The sequence below is a fragment of the Diachasmimorpha longicaudata genome, chromosome 9 (assembly GCF_034640455.1).
Source record: "Diachasmimorpha longicaudata isolate KC_UGA_2023 chromosome 9, iyDiaLong2, whole genome shotgun sequence".
In the NCBI taxonomy this organism is placed as follows: domain Eukaryota; kingdom Metazoa; phylum Arthropoda; class Insecta; order Hymenoptera; family Braconidae; genus Diachasmimorpha; species Diachasmimorpha longicaudata.
The window spans coordinates 4,008,012-4,034,415 of NC_087233.1; the positions used below are offsets into that span (position 1 = coordinate 4,008,012).

Here is a 26,404-nt window from a genome sequence, read left to right on the forward strand (position 1 = left end):
AATGAATTTGATTTTTTAATGATTAATTTGTCAACAAGTCATTCAGAGAAAATGATCTTTATTTCCCCCGAAATAATCTTGCCAGTTTCTCCACTTGGAATTCACCCTTGTGTGTTTCCCGGTGGAGAGAGCACGTTGAACTTTGATGAAGTTTCCCCGAAATAAGGTGGAATGAGGGGGAGGTGGGGAATGAGGATGGAAACGGAAGGAAAGAGAGTGGGGGAGACGGTTTGTAACAGCGACGACACGCGCTCAGATATACTCCACATAAACTCGAGTGGCTCGGAGGGCGGGAGGGGGTTGGGATGCAAAAGCGTTGAGTACACATTAGCATGCCGAATATACAGAGAAGATCTTGCAATGTTTGCTGGTAGGATTCGATGCTCGGGACAAGAAGAATTCGGTGATTAAGAAGATAACAGTAGAGCCAACACTCTCTCATATTTCCATAAACAATTAGGGTCGGGGGGTGAGGCATTTGCTATTAATGAAATGTGTAGTTTATCATTTTTGTTTTCATTGAGGGATTTTTAGTTGAGGGTCAAATGACCGCATCACGCGTTAATTTTTTTTTGTTATTTTTTAACCCTCCGCGAAACAATAAAAGCGAGGATGCTTGCGGAATTTTATTATTTTCGATGAGGGTGAAAAGGTCTTGGAGGTCAAACGATGCGTTGACCCGTGTTGGGTTGAGGGTCAAATGACGTTCCCCTGAGAATAAAAAAACTATCGGTCTCTCTTGCGTCGCAGATTACAAAATTCGAAACTATATTTGGAGAGGATTTGACCCACAGCTTGGAATCTCTTTGAGCATCATTGACCCTCGTCATTAATTGATCTTGAATTAAAAATAAAGACACCAGTTTCTGATGTTGTTATTGTGAAATGCGGCTCAACAGGACTTGAGGATTAAATGTTCATAGGTCAAATAAAGTCCAATCGTTATTGACCCTCAAAATGATTTTTTAGTTAAGGGTCAAATGACCCTTGACCAAACGGAATCGAATGGAAGTGGATTTTACCATACAATGAGGAGTAATTTTCAGTAAAAAAAACAGAACCATTTTTTTTCTTCTCTAAAACAGTTTTCATCAACTTTTCCGATCTTTGGAGGGCCGCAACTATTTCGAAACCTTCAAATTGGGTCACTTTTACCCCTGTAATCCCAAACCATTCCAAAATAAAATATTTGAATAATTTAAATATTTTTCTGAGAACCCGCCGTTGTGCCCCGGCATTTCTCAATACGTTTTTACCCCGATCGATGATTGTGACGATAGTAGCGTGTGGATGAATTCCATCTACATGATTTTGCATACTTTCAAGGCCTCCCTGAGCCCTCACGAGTCCTCTTATCGGGGATAATTGTTGCATACGTTAAACACTAATTCACCAGTTGAAATCTGTTGATAAACATTTCCACGAATTACCCAGCCGTTTTCTCGACTCTTCCTCATTCTCTCCTCATTTCCAACTCAACAATATGCACGTCTACCTGAATCACCCTGGGTATTCGCGGTAAGATGGGCCATTGTTCTCAGACCGCAGGAGGATGAGAAGTTTTTTTTTTTTTCATCGAAAAAAAAATTCTAAAAATATTTTTCTGACACTGCACTTTCCTGTTTCATGCATTTTTCATAAATTCAATGTCCCCAGCGTCATTTCCCCCTCTCCACCCCCTCGATATTGTAGTGTTACACCTCGGAAAACGCTTAAAGTTTCGTTTATCAAAGTCAGTACCACTCACTTGTTTCCCAATTTCTCCTGAAAAAGGCGAAGAATTTTCTCACTTTTTCCGGCAACATTTTTCCCTTATTTTTATCTGTAGTCGAGTTCATCGATTGAATTTTCCACACCAGGGCATTTTTCATTCCAAATAGAACTAAAAAAGGGCTACCGTTGGAGGACAAAAGAAGATAAACAAAGACAGAAGGCGCACGAAGGGCGAGAAGAAAAGGAGAGTGGAATTAAAATGAAGCGAAACACGGACTAGTGAGAATAAAGGATAAAAGGAAAGTTGGGAGTTTAAAAAAAAAAACGCGAAATAAAAATGTTGGGGATCCGTTCCATTTGCCTCTGGGGGTTGAATTTATCGGGGCACAACTGAGAGCGCTAATTGGTAATCAAAGATACGGTGATTAAATGGATTAATAAGTATATCCGAGGTGCTACGGTGCGGGGGTCGTGTGATTTTTTTTTCCGCCCTTTTGTATCATCACACGAGGTGCGTTTTAGTCAGTCGATATAATGCAGGGGGTTGATCCCCCCTGAACCAGTAAAATTCGTCAATATAAAGGTTATATTATATGCAATTAGCGGGCCTAATGTCATTGAAGATTTGCATAGTTCCATAATTTCATAAATTGCTCCTGAATTTTTCGCATCGAGAAATAAAAAAGGGGAGGAAAGACAAGACAATCGCGTCAGTTTGTGATGCTGCTCGTGGCATCCTTTGGGATTTAAACTCATCGGTCGAGGGAGGGGGGGGGGAGGAGGAGGAGGAGGAGGAGAGTCGGGGGGAGGGGATCCAGTATCCGAGAAACTTTCAGACTAAAGTCTGACAGCCGCACTCTTGCGCCCTTCTCTCTTTTCCTTATTTCAACTCCCAAAGACTGGCATTTGCCAAACGAAAATGTTTGGAGTACCTGACGAGTTTCGTAACTATTTACTAAGTAACAAAAAGTGAATTGCATCCTCTTCTCTCTACAATCTCTCCATTTAATTCCCAATTCCATTCATTTACAGAAACTCACATTTTACGATCTGCTATTCTCAAGAGTGATCCATTTTGCCCCACTAGTTGTTTCAGAAGTGGAAAAGCAATATTACAACTTCTGTTTTCGAATTTTTGAGTGAAAGCTTTGGTTACTTTAAAAAACTGGGCTAAAACGGGTTTATTTTTTTTTTCGGTTGAGGGGGTTCCCCGGACTCTCTATTGTGACAGCTTTCAACTTTCTAACAATTCAGGTTCTCGATATTTATTAGAGACGAGGGAAATTACTCGCCGACAGAAATCCGCAGAATAATTTTCATTAGTAATATTCAGTCATCAAAATTGAATGAAAAACCGAAAGTTCTTGTTTTCTTTATTGGATTGTGCATTGAGATTTTAACAAATCGTTTGATATTATTTAGTGATTTATTTATTGATTTGGTGATCCACTAAATAATATTAAACGATGTTGTAAATCACTTAATGAGTTATTTAGTAAATTTACTTTACTAAATAATATCAAACGATGTTTGATATTATTTAGTAAATAAATCAGTAAAGAAAACCGTAAATAAATAATTTTGATATTATGTAGTAAGTAAATAAGTCAAATCGTTTGATATTATTTGGACATGGACTAAACAGAGCTATAGACAGACGGTCCCTTTTTGTCCCCTCATACCATGCACTCTCAATATCCCTCGTCCTAAATATTGAAACCAAATTAATTTTATCATTATCCCCCCATTATAATAACAATATCCCTTGACATTACCAGATGTTCACAATAAAATAAATAATATCTATTCCTTTATTCTCATTTGTTCGCGGTTAATAACCACCGATTGCGCGAAAATATGTAGTTGGTGCAGAAATATTGAAGAAAATATATTAACGCAGATCTCTGCTGGTCTCTGGTTCTGATTTTCCACTGCCATTTGGGATAAAACGTCCAACTGAATTATTCCCCCGCTCCTCGCACTTTTTATGGCGAGAATTAATGGTCTATCAACTGGTAGATAGGGAGAGACGTGTAGGGACAACACACGGTAGCGTTCAATTTCCGTAAGAGCTAACATATCAGGAGGTGGAGTGGTGTCGCTGGAGTGAGAAAACCTCAATGGACAGAGAGGAACCTGGGGGTACATTAGAGTGAAGAAGCCTGAGACGGGCTCATACACGCAAATGCATTTGCTCGAGTCACTCGACTTACGACATTCTAGGGTGATTTAATGAGGCCCTGACTTGGACAGTTTGTAGTGAATTCATTTGTGATAGGAAAACCAGCAAAATTAATACATTAATGGAACTTTAAAATGGCGGGAATATATAAATTCTGAATGGAGCAAGTGGAGAGGTGTGAAACACATGTCTTGTAACACCAAAGAAAATAGAATATTATTATTATTATTATTATTATTATTAGTTGAATTAGTTTCCTTGAAGATTGAAGAGTCAGTTTTTTTATGTTCGTAAAAATAAACTTTTTGTCTATTTTGCAAATTTTTTAACAATTTTTTTTCTGTTAGAAGAATATATGAACCTCCGGTGGTCATTACCAATTTCTCAAAAGTCCCTAGAAAAAAAAACCAACAGCCCAACTGAAAAAAGTTGCTGAATTCATCCTGAAAGACCTTCAGATCCCAAAGTGAAAAAGACATTTCAATTTTTCCATTTCACCGCCTCCACAGTTTCTCCACCCCAAAGCAAGTGTATGCCCACTACGGAAATGCATCATCCAGGCGACTTCAGAAGCCGCAAAATGCGTGTGCGCCATTTGCCCGTCGTCATTCGTCAAAAGGCGCAACTTGAAAAAAAAAAATTAAAATAAAGAGGTGGAAGTGAGTGTATGGAGACAGAGGGACTGTGAAAGAACTGAGATGCATTATGTGGTGAGCACGTCTCGTCGCTCGGCTCATCCTCATTTCAACAAAAAAAGGGAAAAATATAAAAATGTGTATTAAGAGCTTTACAAATACACGGGGATAAAAAAATAATGGCGAAGGGATTTGCAGAGTTGTAAAAAAAATTGGAGGGAAGAATGACGAAATTGGTTAATACTCTGAAGTTCTCTTTATTTGAAGGTCATTGACGCGGAGGTGAACGAGCGTAATTTGGGGTGGGGTAAGGTGGAACGTGACTGAATTTCATTGGTTAATGGGCAAACGAGAGAGACAGGGTCATGAGGGTCAATGGGTCAACCGGGAGAGCGCGGTTATCACGTCAATCGAGACTTGACCCTTCTACTCAGCTTGTTTCGCGCCTTTGACCCACACGAAAATTTAACCCTTTTTGCATTTTCCATTTGACCCTCGCAAGGGTTCATCTAACTATGACTCAATTTTTAGGCAAACGAACTTATAATGTCAATCGGTTCTTCCGTTAAACCATTAGGAATACTTGACCCGTTTGTCCTTCCCTTTAACCCTCAATCATGTTGAACCCTGCGCTTGACCTTCCCGTTTGACCCTCAAGACTGTTCAACCATTTTCTGATGTAATGTTTACTGAATATGAGGCAAAGCAGAACATTTGCGATTTTTAAAATTAAAGGTCAACTGTGAAAGGTGAAATAGAAAAAAGGGTCAAACGATAGAGCTTCAAGGACGTTTGATCTTGTCTTATGGTAACATACATGAAAAAAAGGATAGAAAATTTTTGAAAATTCTAGAAGAATTTTAAAAATCACTTTTCAAAGAACTTTAGTGGGAAAATGACCTGAAAAGTTGTAACAATGAAAAAAAGGTTGACGACAGGGATAAAATAACAAACCCACGGATGAGTACAGTTTCTCTTCGAATTAAAGAGGATTCCCCGACATCGTTGATCGGTTCCACGAGAAATCCGGTCTCCACTATGTCCGCGCAATATATACATGTGTCCCAACGAGTCGGTCAACTTCTTTCTTGCTCCATACAGACTCGGAAAAACGTCCAACTCCCAGTGCTCGCCTCCCTCCCTCCCTCCCCCCTCCTCACCCTCGCGCGGCCGCCACCAACCCCTGGGGCAAAAAACTCACTCACAACCACTCAAAACTACCGTGTCATATGACCCTCAATACCAACAATCGATTCTCGATAAAAGAAAACAAGTTATAAAAAAAATCGGGATAATTCTCTGCTGTTCCTTTCTGCAATTAAAAGGGCTTTTGAATTTTTATTCGGTAGAAGTGATAGTCCCGGAGATGAGATTGAGATTGAAATTGGAAATTTATTTGTAATAGTGACCATAATTGTGAAGAGGTGAAAATTCAATCTTCAATTTTAATTGTTAATTTTCATTTGTAATGTTTAAAGGTGAAAAATATAAACAGTGAAATGAACATTCACTCGTTAATGTCAAATATGTTGAGATTGACTGAGTGAATTTTGAAAAATCTGACGCCATTTTAAAGATATTTTGTTCCCCTTCAAAATGAGATAAGAGAAATCTAAATCGCATCATTGTATCGTGAGTTATTGAATATTAATTCAATTCAATTTTCCCTGATCTGTCCCAAACTCAAAATGACATCATTTTGAAAGGATTAATTTTTTTTCAATTACCTCGAAATCTATCACAGCTAAGAAAAAACTGAATAAAATCTTTTTTGTAGAGAATTTCAAAATCGACAACAAACTACTCCACACGAATTTCGCCATCTCCACTGGATTCCAAGATATCGCGAAAAAACTGAACCGATGTTTCTCAATCATGTGGCTAAATTCCATCAATTAGAATTCCCCACTTCTTCTCAATTACAATTCCTCCACTCATAATTCCCCCACATAATTGGCTCTCGATGAGCCCGGGGAATCGTGTGAGATATTCAAGTGAAAGTCCAACAATCGTGTTGAAAAACCACACGTGAAATAAATTTTCGCAGACTCACCTGAAGCCTCAGAATTCTCTCCCTTTTTTTTTCCCCAACTTTATTCACCCAATTAACTGTTAAATTCCACAATTTCTCACGGGAATTGGCTGCGAATCCACTAGAAAGGCCCACAGAATTCACATCAACACATCACTCGAAATCCCACCATAAACAATCACCCAAATAAAATGGCTAATAATTATTTCTATCTGAATTTGCGGGTAAAACACTGGCGATGCAGTTGCAATTTATAATCTCGACTCAATTTCTCGCGATTTATCAGTTTGCTTCGGTTGGACCCGACACGGCGGACTGATGAGCGTGAACTAACGTGTCTACCAAATTTTTGAGACTCGTACGCGCGCCTTCCTCGCGCGCAACTGCCCTCGCGTCGCGGATGGCTCTTACTCTTCCTAATTCCCCCACTACCGTTTCGCCACTGCGTTTCTCTCTGCTGCACTTTTGGGGGATGAGTTAGAAGAGTCTGGGCGGGGATATCTTGTTAAATAATTATGATTAAGAGGGGATTTTTAGAAGGGGGGGGGGGAGGTGCAGGAGAAATTGGTGGATAATTGCGTTGTTGAAAGATTTTTTTTACGCTGAAAGAAATTTTGGATGAAAATTGAAACCTCTAGAGGGTGAAAGGTGGAAAGAAATGACAATCAACCACTTTATAAGTGAAATTTTGTTGGAAATATTAGACTTGAGGGAGTTATTTTTGGGATAAAACTAACCCTTGTCCTTCGTTTCATCCCCTGTAGGGCTAATTTTTCCCTAAAATGTCTTTCCATGTAGTGAATTAACTAATGAAATCGAAACTTTTGATGATTTTTGAAAATACTGAATACATATTTATTTATTTATTTATCTATTCATTTATTTATTTATCTATTTATTTATTTATTTATATATTTATTTATTTATTTATTTATTCTATGGATATCGTACCCCGGTGTTTATCCATGAACAAAACCATGAACAACATTCGGCGAAATAATGTTTCTTGACGATTCTTCGTGTCTAGACTTCCCTTCGACAGTTTCCGAAAGATTAAAAATTCCAACGTCCTGAGCCGGACGCGAACCCGCGCCTCACGAGTTCCGTCGCCCGATCGAGCGATTTAACCGATTCGGCCGTTGTCGCCGGTGTCGTATGGAGATAGTTATTTTTTTAATTTGAAAAAAATTAATCAAGATGTTTTGTGCCGACGTCGTAAATCAGACGCTTATAGTCCGCTAGAACTAGTCCATTTTTTATTATTATTCCCTTGTAAATTTTACTTAAAAAATACATTATTTTAATCAGAATATTTTTGAAATATATGGTATATAATAGGTAATATATAATCTTCCAACTATGTGCATTATAATCTTCCAATTGGGTTTCGAACTATTGGGATATGGGTAAAAGTAGGTAAATAAATGTAGCAACACAATCAATTACTTTAACTTTATCACTTTATTATTGGCACGAGGAAGACACGACTGACCTAGAGGACCGATGTCCAGGGACTGAATCCTTACAATTTAAAAAACCTTTACTAAGGGATAAAACAAGAGAAAGTTTATGACTCTAGAGGACAGAGTTTCCTTTGAATACCATATGTGGTAAGGATTGCAACGCTCCCAACTTCGAAGCACAACAGATCATAAATTAATCCTTTCCTGGAGACTCTTTTAAACACGTCATAAACATTGTCGAGTGATTTTTGAAGATAACCAGAAGAGCTGTTCTAATTTTCCAACACGAACAACGATATTTGGTGCCTAAAAACAACAAATTGTGATTTTTTTTGCAATTAAATTTGTATTTATTTGCAGTAGAATCCCACTTGTCTCTTGAGTTTCTGTGGTTTGACCGAGCGACCTAATTACGCGCCCGGAGCCTCGACGTACCACCAACCCCCTTACGTCATCCCCCACCCCCAACACCCGCCGGGAATTCCGAATAGACAAATATTACGTTTGAACCGGTGGCGCGGAGGGGTGGAGGGGAGGATGAGAAAAAGTTCATCCAAATATTTCGCGAATGTATGAGTTTGCACTTCGATTTCATTTCACGTAAATTCACGATTTTTTTTTCTTCCCTGTGACATTTCCAAGTTTGAAACAACTTCTGTTCAACGGGGCATCGTTTAGGGTGAGTTTGCCCTCGTCGGGAATGACTAATTGATCACCCCCTGTAGACGAGTAATTTCTTCGTCGACGTTCTGGAAGTTTACTCTGAAAATTTGCGCTCGAAGAATTGAAAAAAAAATATATTCGAGAAGTTGGTGACATCTGAACTTTATTCTGAAGATGGGAAAATATGTTTGAGAATTTTTCAAATGAGTTTTCACGTGAAATATCGGGAGAAAAGAGAGACTGCATTAGGGGTTGATGAAAATCGAGGAGTTGTTCATGGAAATGATTATTTTATTTTTTTTGTGAGTCATTTTCACCCCGAAATTGTCTGGCAATTTTTATTTTCAATGAAAAAAAATATGAGATATATTTTTAGGTCAGGACGAACCAACTCCGGAGTTCAATATTTTCCTCTTTCACTTACCCCCTGTCACTTTATCCGACCTCCAATGCAACATTACATTTTACTCCACCTCAAGACAGCCCCCATTTCACCCATAACTCTCATCTCTACCTTCAACGTCTGTCTCTCCGGGGCGCACGTCAATACACAACTTCAGTTGAAGGGTCCCAAGGGTTTCCAGTCCAGACTTCCGAGGAACTCCCCCTTCCTCACACCCAAAAAAACGAGATTCTATATTTTCTCCTGAAAAAAAAAAACCCGAGATCAATTATTCGATGACTTTCTTCCAAAAAAAATCTTTTTAGTCCCCTGTGAGGGTCAAAGGGTGGGATGAGGCCTCAGATGATTCCCATCCCTCGGAAAACCCCCCCTTTTTTTTGTAAAATCTCGAAACCCCTAGAAACTTGTCAATTACCCCCCAAGAAGTGAAATCATGTATCGGTTTCTCCCCCCATTTCTCCCTCCTCATCCCCTAGCACTTTCAATCCAAAAGTTTAGCGACGAGAAAAAGACCCCAAAAAGTGAGTAAATCGTGGAAGTATTGGTGTACCAATGGATCCCTCACAAAATAGTAGAGTTTCCAGTGTTGAAGCCTCTCATCCAGTTCTCGTTGTATCGTCTGTTTTACGTGTAAGTACTCTAACGGAGAACGACTGGCTCCCATATACCGGTGAAACTGGTCGAAAAGCATCGTTTGTACCACTTGTACAGACAGTAACTGTATGTGTACTCGACTCGGCCATTTTATACGCTTGTAATGGAGAATTCCGGAACTTTTCATGATCATTTTGGTCCTCAGAGAATGTCCTCATCAATCAACAGGGTAATCAGGGCCATCTGGGGTCAATAGAGACCCCACAATTTTTAAATGTGATAATTAATGTTCAATAAAAAAGAAATAAAAAATACGAAACGATGAAAAATCATTAAATCGCAGCATTAAATTATGGGGATGGAAATAATCAAAGATTTTTAGTACCTTAAACACTGATTTATTAGTTAAATGATTTGGTTGTAGACAAATCTGTTATGAACAAAGACTTACAACAAAGAAATTTAACATTACTTTTGATGTCAGGGTAAACTCCTCTCCAGCGGATAATATGACTTCTGAAAATCTCACAGTAATAAAGAAATAAATATTTTCAAAACTCGGAATTATTTAAACATTGGATGAGTGAATTTTGAACTCGCACCGTAAGTTTTAAGTAGATGTCTAATAGTTTACCGGAAGATTCGGGAGGAAATGGGGAAGCGGGGGGCAAAACGGTGGGATTCGAAGGAAACCACAGGTTATTGTAATATATAACAAACTCTTCAAATTGACTCTAACTTTTTTTGATTTCACTCAGCCAATGGATAGTTATTAATAATTAATAATTTTTGCGTATGGCTACGAAGTCTTCGCAGATAAAAAGTCTTTTCTGTATGAACCGAATAAAAATGATGCGATTTTAATAAATTTTGAGGTGATCAAACTGTATAAGAAGACTTTCAAAATGACTCAGAACTTTTTCAATTTCCCTCAGCCGATCCAAAAAAAACAATAATTGAAAACTCTCGTTCATCTCAGAGCGCGATTTTTCATCCGGAAACCGGGGTTTCCCCCAAAAAAACGTCATAAATTTCCACAAAAAAAGGTTACAATTACACCAACAATACCCCTCAATCACCCAAAATTAAACTTAATTTGTCAGTCCCATAACCCTCCCAGCGTTACATAAATTGAAAACCTCCCCAGTATTTTTGTTGACGTTACACCACCGGAGATATCTCCACACACGAGTTTAAATTCCAGAAACGAAATTACGCGTGGTTATACGGAGAGCAGTGGTGAATTTATTCGGTCACATCCGTTCCAAGGGTGTGTGCAGAGAGGGGGCCAGTGGGTGGGGTTGGAAATGGAACAAAGTGATGGGAGAGTGAGGAGCAAACAGAGTGAGGGAGAGGGACTTGGGAAATGCTGGGTTTACTGCTGGTTAATAGCCAGACGATAAAGGACTCTCGAGAAACGTGAAATTCCGAACAATGTTGGACTCGTCACCCCCTCTCATCCACCACCCATACCCCCATACCCCCTTTACACCACTCACCCACCAGGCTGATGGCCAATCCCTCTCTTTCAAAAGGTTATTACCGCAGAAAACTTTTAGGGGGCAGTTTTCCGCGGTCGTTTTGTCGCTTCCCCTGGTCCCACAAAAATTCAAAACAAGTGGGAAATTGCTTTTGTCTTCATACAGCATAACTATTTTTGCTGATGAATTAGCAGTTGAATTTTTAGTGGCCATTATTCCCATGATTTTCGTCCATCGTGTGTCGTTTGCTGTTTAATAATTGACGGTAGCTAAATGTGGTGGCGAGGGGAGAGGGGGGAGATTGAAAATAAATTACTGTCGCTTCATTTTTACGTGGAAATGTCAGAAATTGTTCTAAAAGAAAAAAAAATACAAAATTTTTTCGATAAATTTGAGAGAAATTATTTATGCGCACAATAAATTTTGACGCTATGATATGATTTTTTGGGGATCGATAGAAATAAAGAAATTTTACTGATAAGACTATCGCCACTTACTTGTGCGTAAAGTTTATATTTAACGCCCTTAAAATTATCTGTTGTGTATAATTCTGTTTTTAAATTTGATTTATTATAAATAAATAATTACAATTGTTTAAAATATTGAAATAAATAGGTGGAAAAATTGATTAATAACTCAATAATCGAGATTTCATCAGATTATCTTCAATAATATCAGAATAAAAGAGTCCCCTTCACCGGATTAAGCTAGTCGTTCAGGGGGTGGGGGCGAAGGCAGAAAATCCTTCGGGATGATGGAATTAGATGGTAGGGATGGGGTGGTTTCGCCGGATGGCACTGCGTTCAGGGCCGTTTGTCAATGGTTTGGCGAGACGCCAGATGAGAGGGTGGGCAGGATGCTCGGTGGAGCTCTGGGGGGTGGGGGGCATCTGCAACAAGTACAATTAGGTAAAGCAGAACTTACGTGCACGTTGACCCGAACAAGTTAACCCTCTTAACTCCCGAATCATCAAAAGTCAACGAAACTCTGGAAAATATTTTTTTTATTACGTTTGCAACCCCTTCGAAAATACATTTCTCTATGTCAATATTTTCGGTGATTTTTGCTACATAATTGTTATCATTATTTATAAATAATTATTTATTAATTGTTTTATGATGCTGTACGAAAAAGTAATTTTTTCCGCTCGCTTCACGGGTCCAAAACATTTCTTTCTTGCATAGGCTCATAAAAAATAAGTTCAATCCTCGGTCGCCAAGTCCTTTTCACTCCATAAGATTATGATACTTGTCCTCGACCCACCCTATAAACCATCCACGTGCCAAATATCTCTTTTTTATCACACTGTACGATAAAACCAATTTTTCGACTCACTACATGGGCTAAAAACCTTCATTTTCTACATATGAGGATCATAAAAATTTTCAATCCTCATGGGACACGTGCTTTTCACCCCCTAAAATTATAATACTCATCCTAGGACCGCTCTCTAAATTTTCTCTCCCGCTGTACAATAAAGTAATTTTTTGAGAGCTTTATTCCTCTAAAACGTTTCTTTCCCGTATATGCTAATGGAATTGCTCCTGGGACAAGTGTTTTTACCCCCTAAGATTATAACGCTCGCCCTCGACCCGTCTTGCAACCCTTCCACAGGCCGAAAAACGTTTTATTACGATGTACAATAAAGTAACTTTTTCGGAACTCTTCCCGACAAAAAAAAATGAAATGAAGTCTAGGAGCATACATTCTTGTATGATAATTACAAAGCTTCTATTTAGAAGTAAAAACTGGCTTTTTTCAACTTGCAAAAGCTCACGATAATGCACTGTACAATTAATCAATCCATCCACAATGGAGAATGTTGAAATCCGTAATTAAGCCATTTAAATCAGAGAAGAAAAATTCCGCTGACGTTGGGGTAAAATCCGAGGAATTGTGGAAAACGTCAAGGGTTGAGTCGGGGAAAACGTCAGAGGGTGCCTTTTACCTCCGTCCGTACGGTGTCTGGGTTATGCAGTAGTTTGCCCCGAGGCACCATGAAATGGCTATGACGTCAAGGGAACGTTGAGTTCTTTGAGTTCATCTCCAATGTCGAATAATCCAAATGTGTGTGCGTGTGTGTGTGTGGATTTTCGTGTGATTGAATTCATACACCACTGTGAGTCCTAATTAGGAGGATTTTACGCTTGTGTTTAGAGATTAAATTGGAGGGTAGCTCGTAGACTTCTGACGGTGGATGTGACCCATTTCATGATAAAAGAAAAATACTCTAGAGATTTTCCTTGAAAATTCATTGTGATTTTCCCCAATTTTTCTGCACACGACTCATTCTTCGTCGTTAATAACCCGAAGTTAGTAGAGTAAAATAAAAAATTAAGAATAATTTTTAAACATTTTTAATGCGTCCTAAAAACCCTCGAATTCATTTATTCAAATCGCACTGTTCAACGCGCGAAAATTATGTTTAAAGTGTAAAAAAATTTGGAGTTATTAAATAAAATTTTTAATAAGTCTCATTTTTAATCAGTAGAATGTACGATACAGTTCAACTGATTAAAAAATCGGCTGCATCGTTCGCCTCATGAATTTTCCATCATCATCATAAATTCTCGTCCATTAATTCCCCAGACGCGAAATAATCATCAAATAAAATTTTCTTCACTTTTCCATTTTTATTAAAATGGAAATTCAACCGGTTTTATCACTCCCCCTGAAAATGGCTAACGGCAATTCACAGGTTGAATTTATGATCTGAACTTGACAATTCGTCCCAGCGGCATAAACAGAAACTCGTAAAACTTGGATTCACTCGATATTTCAATTCCCTATGAATACAAACGAAATTCATCATCGATTTATTTCCGAAATAGTCAGGGAATTCCCTTGTCAAAAATCCAATGTAACGTTTTTTGGAGCATCTTTTACACTAGTATATCAATATAATGAATATAATATCTACCCATCAATTACATTTAAAATAACCCAAGATATATAGTTTTAACATTAAAATATTATTTTAGGACATGATCATAACTTAATAGTTGATAATACAACAACCCGAGCATTTGTCCGGTACAAATAACCCCTAGGGCCACACAGAATACCTCTAAAAAACGCAGATAATGCCCATAAGACTCCCACAGAGTGCCAACCTTGCGCCGACATTGCGCCGACCTTGAGAGATAAAATCCAAATCTCGTTAAATGACTCGATACCATGAAAATGGACATTGTCTGACTTCCAAATTAGCAATATTATGTATAAATAATTTATGTATCATACAAATATATATGTTAAACCTTATTAATATATTTATATTGCATATATTATTGAATGTATATATATATCATACATAAAACGTATAATTACAACAATGGTACATAATTATGATAATCAGATATAATTACAAATTGTATATTTGACATATCATTAATTATTTGATTCCCAATTTTTTTGTCTTTCTAAATATATCTTATATCTCATATATCGCCAAATGTATCTTTATAAATTTATTACTGGAAGGTACAAATCGCTATATTATATTTCTTAACGATCGCGATAAGTGTGCGAATATCGTACCATTTTCCAGATTTTAGAATTTTTCATTAATCAAATATAACGGCTGAATAAAAATGATTAAAATATAAGTTGAATAGATGGATTTGCGGTTTCTTTGTGGAAAGACATTGCGAGGGGAGCTGAGGAATTCAGAAAGCCACTTTTGCAGTTTTAACGAGGTCCTTGAACCTCATTCAGTCGTAGGATTGTCAGAGGGTTCACGGTATAATGCACGGGGTCGAGGGGGGGTGGGGGTGGCGGTGATGTGAGGGGGAGGGAATGTAAAGGGAGCGATGAAAAAGAGAAATTGTAAAGGACGGGAAATCGATTATAACGAATAGCATGTTTTCTACATGTGATATTTTCCCTGCCCGTTGAATAATTCTGCTGTTGCAGAAAGAAACTTTTGAGACGAGCCAAGAGGTCTCTCAATTAAATTCTAGAAATGAACACACGATGTCTCTTGATAATGAATTGTCAGTTGAGAGAAATTAATTAACGAAGCGCACGATTGAAAGAAAACAAGTGTACAATGGGGAATAAGTTGGGGATGGGCGATGTGGTGGTGAAGGGATTTTTTTTTGTTTCAGTCAGACGTGTCGGCGGTCAAATGGCGGAGACGGGGAACAGATCACTTCACTCAGGTCGTCCACTTAAATCTCAAGAAAATTTGACCCTTCAATTAACGCTTGTTGACTCTCACGACTTAATGACCCTTTATTGGGTTTTTAATTTAACCCTTTGGTTCGATCTCGCCCTTAATCCTCAAGACTTGACCTTTTATTTTTATTTTTTATTTTTTTCTTTTTGTTTTATCATAATTGGACTCTGCACTTGGATCTTGCGTTTAATCGGTGAGGTTGCTTGACCCTTTATTCGACTTTGCAGTATTTGAAAAGGGCGCAAGTTAGGATCATCCCCTTTTTCACGGATATCCCGAAAAATAATGTAGGAAGCGTAATAAATCCCACGGTATTCAATTGATCGGGTGATTTACAATTTTTTTAAGGCCCCGAAAAGTCTCTAAAGTCAGTTCCGACGTTCTTCACATTTTCCTCGGCTCCTGGGCCTCCTACGGCGCAAAGGGACCGAATACGAGATCACCCCATTCTCCGGAATATCTCGGGAACTAGTCCAGACACCACAATAAGTCCCTTATCATCCACTTCCTAAAACCACCACCATTTTTCCGGGCCCCGAAAAATGTGAGCGCATTCGCACGACCGAACGCGAAACTCCATTCCTCCATTTTCCGAGTCGGAAGGGTCAGGCCCTCAATGGAACCGGCTTACCAACAACCCCCACCACAATCAAATGAAGCAATGACTTGATCACACACAACAACCCACACCTTTCACACGTATATTACTAATTAATCATTAAAGCATCTATACCCCCATCTCCCCCTCCCACACCCCCCACCCTAAAACATCATCCCCCACTTGATTTCCATAAACATTTCCCACAAATATTCCTCCCCTCAGCCCACTCTCCTCGAATTTTATTTAAAAAAATGGAAAATTGAGAATTTATTTAGCTACAAGTGCTCACATGCATTGAACTTGATAATGCAAACAAGATCGACCAATAATAGGTCTCGTTTACACGCCGGTAAATATGTATATACATGAAATACACTAGTCCTGTACCTCAGCACCTTCCTATAGTCCCTTACTGGTTGGTGCTGAGGGGGAGGGTTTGTTGAGGAGAGAGAAGGTCGCGTGTGCAGCGTGTAAATTTGCACGATCGATCCCTCCCTCACCCTTTGCACCCCCTACCCCCTATTCGCCATCACAACCCCCACGCCCCATTCTATACATTCAGTGTTCCGTAACTATCTGTATACGAAACATATATATCCCAGAGCCATTCTGATACTGGACTTGAGTTTCCCGAGGCCATAGGTACACAAATACTGACCGGAGCAGGGGGGGGTGGTTGGGGGGTTGAGGGGGTTGGTGCCTCTTCAATTCGCTCTGGTACGCATGGAATCCCTTAATTACGAAGATTGCCGTGACTCTGTTGGCACTTGCCCCTCTACACCCCCACCCCCCACCCCCAACCCACCCTCTCTCTCTCCTCATTATTTTGGCGGGCGAATTTGTGTTGCTATTTCGCATTGAATGGGAGCGAGTTTTCATGGTCTGATTTATGAGATCCGGGGGGTGAATCCCAGCGAGACGTCCGGAGGTGATTTCTGATTCACCGATTTACCCCATTATCGATAATTAATATCGACCGTATTATTTCCATTAATTATTTCCACCCAAAAGACACGTGACCTTGAAATTTTGAGGTTATGGGATGGTAACCCTTTGAGGTAACCCTTTCCCTCCAATTGCTGTATTAATTTTCGAACAAAAAAATATTGGGGAAGTGAAAATCAACCCTTAAGGTTCACATATTTCTTCATTAAATTAATTTAAAACAATTTCTTAAAATTTTTTCTTTTTTAATTTCATTCTTTCGATTGTAAAATACCATCAGTTTCACCCCTATCACCCTGTTCACCCCTAATGCCGTCAGTATCACAAAGCAGACCCAGACATTTGTGGGTTTAAATGATTTCATTGAAAGCACAAACAATAAAATCGACATCTACGAGTTGCCACACGTGTGTAAAACCCGTTGACGTGTATCGATTTGTCGTTGCAACCGGTGAGGGGGTGGGAGGGGAGGGGGGAGGGCTTGTCTCATTCTATCATGCGTGGACGTTAATTTTGGGGTGAAACAAACGGAATTCAAGCGTGCGTGCATGTGAGTTCACTTCTCCCCCTTCTCAGCGTATATATCCCACTAATTCATGTTGTTTTGATGGGGGTTAGGGGGTGAGGGGGTGGGCGAAGGAGGGGTGTAATGGGGTGGGGGCGGGTGGATGGCACGGTGAGTTCAAATGTGTATATCTGGCGTTTCAAACTAATGCCAAGCCGCCAATCCACCGCACGCACACTTGCTTTAAAACCCCTCTAATACTGTTGAATATACGAAAATGGGTAACACCCACGTGGTGGCAATCCAAAACGCATCGGATTTCATGCGAATGCACGGACAATTTACATTTATCTGGGGGATTTGCGTTTATGGATTATTGAACAATTTGTTCAGCTGTTTATTCAAATTATTTATGATGATTTTTTTGGATGGGTTTAAGGGGTGAATTTAGGTTGGGAGAGGAAGAGTGAAAATTGGGGGGAATATGCATGTGAAACATAATTTAATAAATAAATTTTTTGGGATTTTTTTGCAAAATAGCGAACACCTTCGAAATGAGGTTTCATGTTCCTGGTTTTTTTTAAATTTAGAATTCATTAGTTCATTTTGGTTTATTAAGTTGCTCCTGATGATTTCCAATTGAGAAGTTGACTCTTCCCTTGGGATGGTTTGACCCTTCTGATGCTGGAAAGGGTTTGACCCTCATTAAGATAATTATTTGGGGCATTTTCTTCAAAATCGAAAAGTAAAAAATAATAGGGGGTTGACTCTCAGGAATTAAGGTTCTTGAGGGTGTGTGTGAATGCTCCTGTTTGACCTTCCCACCCCTTTACTTGTCTCTCTCATGTCCTTCAAGGAGGTTTGATTCTTCTGATCAAATCGTTTGACCTTCACTAGATTCACATTTCATTTTGACTGTCATTAGTGTAAAGGGTCCATTTTGTTCGAAGTTGGAATCAACAAAATAGAGGAACAATCAGAAGAGGCAAAGAATCTCTTCAATCAAACCCTGAAAGGTCAATTGTTTTGATGACTTTCTTCGTCCTCCCCCTTTGACCCTCACCCGTCAAAGGGCTTTAAGGACTAATATAAAGGAGAGAGGAACCGAGTTCTGAAAACTTTTAAATAGTCATGAGGGAGCCATGAAGGGAATGATTTCTTCCCTGATCTGTTTTTGTTGACCCTCACTAGTTTTGACCCTTAAACAGTGCAATTTACCAATGTCCGGCTTCACCTCGTGTTTCCTCTCTGAAACCTCGTCTCAGTTTTCCTCATCAGACCCCTCAGTTTCCCTCTAATTTTCCAATTACCTTTTCAATTGTCCTCAAGTCCGAAAATAAATTACTGAACCTCTCCTGCTAATAAGAAAAAATTAATTCCTCTATCTAAATCACCGCGAATGAGTGCAGCCCTGAAAAAAAAATTTCTTTGACGTCTGTGACCTATCACTGAACATCTAAACGATGAAAAAAAAAAGTTATTACTCTGATATAACCGAGAGGGAGGAAAAATAATTTGAATGTGGAAAATTGCCAGCGATGTGCGCAGATATCTCAGCGCAATATTGATCCTCACGGGGTTGTTTCAAGATGGCGGGGTGTGTGACACACGGGCTCAGTCTGTTTCTACTTGTGCTTGGAATTAGTGAGAGTCATCAGCAGGCGAAGCCATTTGTCTTCCCAGAGTATCCGTACAAAGAGACTTCCAAAAACGTAATTATAATATTATAATCAATTATCTACAATTTTTAATTCTTGACCTTCAATTTCTCTTGTGTCGACATATTGCGGGTGGCACCAGCCCTCAATGCCGCCAAATTCAAATTTTTTGTTTATCAAAACTTGAGGCGAATTCGTAGTTGAAGGTCAAATGAGAGGTCACTGTCGCAATTGACCCACTCGTCTCTCCCTTTGACCTTCAAGATTATGTGACCCTTCATCACATATAATCGCTCTTTGAAATTAATTCCGCTGAGGATCAAAGAGAGTTGAGGGTTAAACTTGACCCTTTTGGAGGTCAACTCGGAGAGAACTTAATCCCTTAACTCGTACCTTCAATTTTTTAAGTGACAGAAATAATTATTTGATTTTTGCTCCCTCAAAACAGACTTTCAAGACCTTTTCCAAGGGCATTCCCTTTATTTATCCTTGAAATATCTAAAGGACTTGCAAGTGTCGTTGAACGTTGTAATCTCTCCCACAGGAATTACTATTCCGCGAGTTCGAGCAAGCTTGCGAGGAGAGTGGAGCCTGCAAAACCCTCTCCCAACAGAGAAGCGCAGTGGCTAAGACCCGATGTATTCGCGAATGCGTCTCGCCGTCTTGTTATCGCGAAATCTACCTCTTCGATCAGGTATAAAAACTCACCATTCCACTAATTTTCCCGTTTTATCTATGTTAATAACCCTTTAATATTCCGGGCCAGTTGGAGGAGGGTGAAATCGACGTGAGACTGAACTCATTTAAGGGTTGTTTTATGCAGCGCAACGGTCGCCCTCGGAAATAACAAAGGAGCAACTTTTATAATTAAAAAAAATATGGTTCAAGGGTCCAATTGAAAATATCAAAAAAGTATTTCTATTAAGGGAGATGGGGATAAATTGAAATAACGAGGCAAACATAATTCAGCATTTTTTTTGTAGCTTTCAATCAAGGGTCAAATGGATTTAAAGGTCAAACTTAATTCTAAACCTTCCTGAGGGTTTTCTGATCCGCAAAACCTTTTGATATTCAATTTTGAAAAGGATCTGAGGCACGCTGCCCTTTAAAGACATTTGACACGAAGTTCTTGATCTCTTTGAGGTCTATTAGTCCTTAAAATCATTTGGAATCGAACTTTAAACCTTTTTTAAATGTCACTTGCCCCTTAAAACCAGTAGTATCTTATTTCAAAACCTCCTTATGGGTCTCTCAACCGGTAAAACCCTTGATTCTGCTTTTAAAGTCGTTCTAAAATCATTTGACCCTCGAATTCACCTTCGTTGAGAGTCACTTGACCCTGGAGACCTTTAGAATCTTGACTTAAATTTTTGTTTACAGGTCATCCCACCGTTAAGACTCTTAATGATAAATTTTAACCATTTCCAAGGTCTGTTGAGCCTCAACCTTCTTTGAGGGTTACTTGACCTTCACCTAAACCTGAAAAAAAATTCTGAATTATCTTCAACGGCCATTTTCCCAATTTTCCCTTCGCCTCGCTCTTCTCCCTCCAAAAAAATCCGTCAATCTTCAGCTCAAGAAAATTATCTTCAATGAATTATCTTCACTTCTACTCTAACAAAATATCTTTATTCGTAAAAAATATTTAATACGAGTATTTTTAATGCAATTTTCTCTCTTTCTCTCGCTCTCTCTTTATAAAACCCCTTAGAATAACTAAATCCCTTTTCAGCTGAAGTTATTCAGACAAAGCGAGATGAAACATACGCTTAAATCCCGTTCCAAGAACATAATCCCAATAATCCTTCAGAAAATACTCCATTATGCACATTTAATGCATTATGAGCGTACGATGAAGAGGACTTAAACTGTCTCACGTACTTCGGAGATACGTCTCATTGATGGAGGGATCATTTCAGATGCTGTACTATCACTCGCAATTACGTACAATCACTTTTTTAGAATTTAACGGTCGTGTGAACCTCGAATTAATGTTAATGTCTTACTAATATTGTAATAAAATGTTCATGAAAGTTAATAAAACGAATTTATCAAGTGATAATTGGTTTTCTCTCTATGAAAAGAATCTTTTCATCTTCCAACATAATTTTTTTTTAATACTCTAACGAAACATCAAAGAAACAATTTTTTATTGTCTCAGATGAACTTTTCTATCTGAAAATTTATTTCAGGAGTAGATGAAGAGCTTACTCAATTAAATTAATTAATTATAATTAAAAAAATATAATTCTTCTGGAAATAGCAAAAATAGTGTTTGTTTGTGACTTATCACTCAGAAAAGTTCTAATTCTCCCAGATTTGAAAAATTAATAATAAAATGATTTGTTAATCATCTCTGGAGTAGAAGAAAACTTCTTCACGTCTCAAATGATTTTTTCAATCTGAAAACGAACGAAAAAAAATTATAAAAATGTTTACAGTTGATGTTTCTCTTTGAAATAATTCTTCTAATAATTTGTTAGTTATACCAAAGTCCTCAGAGATGCGAGTACAGCCTGATCAACGTTCGCGTCACCTCTCAGATGATTGATGTAGACATTCAGGAACATTAGAGTCCTTCCAAACGGAAGATTGGCTTCAATTTTGTCTCTTGTTCGTTTCTCCCTGGATGACAGTGCGCACTGAATACTGAGGGTGCGGATGGAGATGGAGATTGTCAGCCAGTTGTTGAGGAAACTGAAGAATTGGGGTGAAGTGTCGAGTTTCTGAGTGGCGAAGAAGACGAGGAAAAAGTGGGCTGGGGAGTCGCAGCAGAGGGCCAGGGTCTTCCTGAATTTCCGACCCTCGCAGAAGGTCAGGATTGTCGAGAGGCAGTTGTAGAGGTAGATCCAGTGTTCTAGACCACACTGTAAATTTTGTCATTATTTCAATTTGTTGTTGGGTCTTCGTGGAAGCATTGAATTTTTTTTTAATGCAAATTTCCTATTTTTCGTGTTGGGATGACTGATCTGGGGCTCAGAAAAAGTCGGAGTCATATGGATTCTTTGTGATGGTCACATGCTGCACATTATGGGTGTTAGTAACTCCACATTAAATTTTTTGGGTCACGATGAGCACAACTCGATACATTCGCAAGTTAAACCTATCAAATTCGTAACATTCAGAATTATTTAATGCATAAAAAATTAAATACCATTCCCTGGAGTACGATGACCCTGTCGTAGATACCATAAATGACCTCGTCCCTTCGAGTCCCACCGGTGAAGTCCTCGAACTTCACCACCGGCTCCTCAACACTCTCTGACAAGAGAATCGTAAGGAACCTCACACCCTCCAGGGACACCACCAGAGACCTCTTCAGAGGGCTGTACAACTGCATCTCTTCCAGAACCAGGGTCTCCTTGCTCTTTAATTTAAATTTCTGCTGGGTCACGAGGAGAATCGTGAGAACCCTAAGGCAGACTCCAGAGAGGGCGTCCTCGCTCTCCCAACTGAAGGCCTGGGTGCAGATTTCCCTGATGATGTCAGGTTTTTCAACGAAAATCTTGGCTACTCTTGGGTCCGACTGACGTCCACTGGAGGAGAGAATTCTGGAGCAGAATTGCATGAGGAGGCACTTCACCCTTGTGTCCAATCCCTCGATGAGGAGTATTCGGATGATGTTGGGGGCACAGTGGGGCCCGAACTCCCCTGGAAAGTCTTCAGGAGTGAGTTTTTCAAAGAGTTCCAGAATTGATATGAAATTGTGAGATTTGGAGTTGTTGAAGTCAGCGATGATGTCGGGAATCCTCTGCAGGAAAAAATATTTCATGTCTTTCTCAAGGTTCTTCTTGCTGATTATCACCTCAAGGCACTTCTGGGCCTTCCTGACGAAATTATCTGGCGAAGTTTCAATCAATTTCTGCGGAAAAATTAATTATTTTCAGGGAAATTTGATTCTGAATCCGAAATTAATAGACAAATTTAATGAGAGAAATTCTTCCGCGTCTCCTGGGGAAATTACGCGATTTAGAGAAGTTAAGACACGTTGTGAAGATTATAAAAAAATCCTGAAAACGATGAAAAATTGTCTAAATACACTCTGGCGGTCCTGAGATATCAGCAAATGAAATCAAACACGTCAACTTCTATTTCGTACCAAAAAGATAACAGGTGAAAAACCACCTTGACAAAATAATGAATATCTTTTGATTCAATGATTGAATTCAGTTGATTGATATCTCATTCCAAAGCCAATAGAAAGCCCTTCAAAATAAAAAAAAAATCGTCGGAATCGTCTCAGGCACTCCCAAGAGATCCTGGTAAAACCGAAAAATCCTCACCCAAAGACAGAAAATCAGATTATCCTGAGAGAAGTCATCCCAGACGTTCTCCACCTCTCCATATCTCTCAATCCACATCTTCAGTACATCTCGCCTAATTTCATGCCCCAGAGGATGTACCAGAACACTCTTCACCACTTCCTCATCATCGAGAAAACACCTGCCAATCCCCAGGTCCTTGACAATTCCAAAAAGTTTTGAGACAGCTTCAGAGAGTCCTTTAGGTCTCTCCCTGACCCTCAGCATGAGCTTCGCCAGAATGAACCAGAGTACCTTGACCTCGGGAACCCTGAAATGGGCCTCAGGGATGTGCAGGATCTTCTCCACGATCACCTCGAGAGGTACTTCAATCTCTTTTTTCGTTGCTTTGTGATGAAAGTAAATGAGGGTCAAGAAAGCACTGGAGTTCTTCATCGGTTCTGACTCAATGGTGGAGATGATCCCCTGGGCGAGAGAGTCCCTGAACCCCTCGACATCTCCTGCGGTGGCATCTACCCCGAGGGAGCCCTCCTTCACCGCGAGATTCGTCAGAACCTTGGCAAGAACGTGAGAGACAGTATTTGGGAACCACTTCATCTTCTGGAGGAACTGACTTCTTCCCTCCTGGAAGAGGAACATCAGGTAGCCCTCGGTGGCGAGGGTTCTGGAAAGGATATGCGTGGGTACGTCCAGGTCGTAGAGCTGGTTTAGGAATGTGAGGAAGCTCTCGCGGATGTACTGGATGATGTTGCTGGTGGGGGGGAGTTGGTGAAAATGAGGGAGAACTGATTTTATCAGAGATTCTGAAGCTGTAGACATGAGGGAGACGATCAGGGCGTCGTGGAAGGGCTTTGGAGGAGGTACGACGTAAATGTCCGAGTCGTAACTGTCTCGAATTGTTGAGCAGAACCTGGAAAGATCATTTTATAAAATTTCATGACTTTTCTTCCTCTTTAGGGGCAAATTAAATCATTTTGAGGATCAAACAATCTTCAAAGTCGTTCAAAAAATCTGTAGTTCAACTGAGGGTCGAACGACCCCCAAGAATATTTTTAATCGAGGGTGAAATGGTTCTCAATTGGAATATAATCCCCTCCCTCTCCATAAACAGGAAAACGATTGCAATTTTTTTTCTTGAATTTTTTTACTCACCAAACAGCTTTGCAGTTGATCTCGCAGATATGCTTGATAGCAGTGAGTGCTATAGGACAATTGGGGTTTCCCCTGACCTTGATTACTTGCTCGAGGCACTTCAAGTGGTCTTCAAACAGCTTTCGAACCATCTCCGAGCTCTTGTCATCCAATGGAATTCCAATGACGTGAATAATTTGCTTAAAAATCCTGACAGAACAGAGTTTAGGCTTCATCTGCCAATTCCCCACTGCTTCAAAATCCAACAGGTACTCCAGCATCATGTTGATCTCGCAGAGATTCACCAGGTCCACCTGGAACATTTCAGCGCTCACCAGGATCTTCTCTACTGTCAGCAACATGTGGAACAGGATTTCCTCAAATTGAGTTCGTTTTCGAAGTAGAAAAAATGACGTCTTCATGATTTTGTCGAGGGATAGGTTCCCCAGGTTGTTCTCGAAGAAGATCTTTGTCGTGGAGAGGACTGAGAGGCTCTCTAGGACTGGCCTGAAATGTTGGAAGGTATTTTTCACGATTTAAATTAATTTCAATTAGGAACAAGAGAAGCAGTTTATTAGAAAATAACTTTTTAACAGAAATAGAGTTAGCAAAAAATGTTGAATCATCGATAACTTCTGATATAATGATCCGATTCCGATGAATTAGGTCTCACTTTGGAGATCGTGAGAACCCTTTGAATATGAAGAAAATTCGCTGCGTTCGACTCTGTCGATTTTGAGATATCGGGTTTCAAATTTGATACTTTCCATTTCGCTCTCGACTCTTAAGATCGTTTTTTACGTGGATAATTTATTTAAACAAAGGTATAAATACTTTAACAATTTCTCGTTGGTAGTCCCCATGACATCGCAGAGGGCATGAGCAACGCTGAATCGCAAAAGATCCTCCATAAATTCCTCTCTTCTGTCCTTCCGTCTACAAAGTTCCTTGTGAATTTTCTCTGCTGCTGAGATCTGTGACAATAAATTGGAACAGAATTCTCAAATTTACAAACAAACAATTAAAAATTGCATGAGGCAATTAAACAATTGGTTTCACTTGATTATTGCCCACCTGTTTACTCTCGTCCCTCATCATCAACTCTGTTCTGATCGTCATAAACATTTTGTCTTAAAAAAAAAAGAAACACTGACTTATATTTTCTTTTTCTTAATCAGAAAATTATTTCTGTTGATTTTTTATGAAACAAGCGGTTGCACCCCTCGATTATCGCCCCCACACCCCACAACACTGTCCAAAAAATGTTTAAAAACACTTGTAGCTGTCAATGGCGCAGTAACTACTCAACCACTGAATTAAAAATTAAGAAAAAATTAACTCAATGATTTTTCCGCTGTAAATCACGAATTCCTGACATTTTCTTGACTTTAATTTCTAACAAAATATTTGTGTCCTTCTGTTATACCTCACACCCCCAGGAAATAAATCCTAAAGCACATCCACTCGTTGTGAGACGTCAACTTCGAATATGTTGGCTTCACTCCCCTTTGTCTCCAATATAAATATTCGAAAAAATCAAAACAAAGACATGAAAAGCACCGGTTTGAAAGTTAGAAACACCAGAGGATGAACTAAAGTGTCGTGGGCGACCGTGTGTGGCGCTGTGTACGCCCTGACTGGTACCGTAGAGGCGCACGTGGATGTTAGTAGTGACCCCGGCCGTGGATGGCGCCACCATCTATTCTGGTGGCTGGCAGCGACAAAAAGATTCGTATCTGGATAGCAGACACGTGATGTCGTTTTTCAAAATGAACTCATTCTATCGTTTGTAGTAGGTATGTGCCTGTTTGTACTGCCCTTATAATGCTTTGGTAAATTCTCCTTTGTTTTTAAATAAATAATTAGAAATCTAACTTCAGTAGTGACCTCTCTGGGCCACTGGCGAACCCTCATGTCTAAGTTCTAGATCAACTGAGAGCTGCGCAGGCGCCATTG

The 26,404-nt window shown here is 39.3% G+C and overlaps 3 protein-coding genes across 5 annotated transcripts in view; 1 reads left to right on the forward strand and 2 right to left on the reverse strand.

Annotated features, from left to right (window-relative positions):
* LOC135165988 (RNA binding protein fox-1 homolog 2) overlaps positions 1 to 6,943 on the reverse strand; it is a 160,929-nt gene extending 153,986 nt beyond the window's left edge. The window contains exon 1 of the mRNA XM_064127855.1: positions 6,584 to 6,943. The gene's annotated coding sequence lies outside the window, so the exon portion shown is untranslated. The remainder of the gene's footprint in view (positions 1 to 6,583) is intronic.
* Positions 1 to 20,652, forward strand: part of LOC135165992 (uncharacterized) — a 73,740-nt gene extending 53,088 nt beyond the window's left edge. Inside the window, exons 8-10 of one of the 2 annotated variants that reach the window (XM_064127861.1) lie at positions 18,987 to 19,109; positions 19,600 to 19,749; positions 19,822 to 20,652. In XM_064127861.1, coding sequence (XP_063983931.1) covers positions 18,987 to 19,109; positions 19,600 to 19,749; positions 19,822 to 19,902 — 354 coding nt within the window. In that variant the 3' untranslated portion in view covers positions 19,903 to 20,652. Of the gene's footprint in view, positions 1 to 18,216; positions 19,110 to 19,599; positions 19,750 to 19,821 lie in introns of those variants that run through there. The other variant, XM_064127862.1, reaches the window with a different exon arrangement.
* Positions 20,653 to 20,786: 134 nt separating this feature from the next.
* On the reverse strand, positions 20,787 to 26,363 carry LOC135165980 (uncharacterized). Of its 2 annotated transcripts, XM_064127837.1 has the most exons (8): positions 25,875 to 26,363; positions 25,523 to 25,578; positions 25,283 to 25,422; positions 24,470 to 24,955; positions 23,339 to 24,227; positions 22,210 to 22,917; positions 21,545 to 21,922; positions 20,787 to 21,457 (listed from the first exon to the last, which is right to left on the reverse strand). In XM_064127837.1, the coding sequence occupies exons 2-8, from the start codon at positions 25,571 to 25,573 to the stop codon at positions 21,440 to 21,442; spliced, it is 2,670 nt and encodes an 889-aa protein (XP_063983907.1). In that variant the 5' UTR covers positions 25,574 to 25,578; positions 25,875 to 26,363; the 3' UTR covers positions 20,787 to 21,439. The 2 variants fall into 2 exon arrangements, with proteins under 2 accessions (XP_063983907.1, XP_063983906.1); XM_064127836.1 differs by lacking the exon at positions 25,875 to 26,363 and having other exon boundaries at positions 25,523 to 25,858.
* Positions 26,364 to 26,404: the final 41 nt, after the last annotated feature.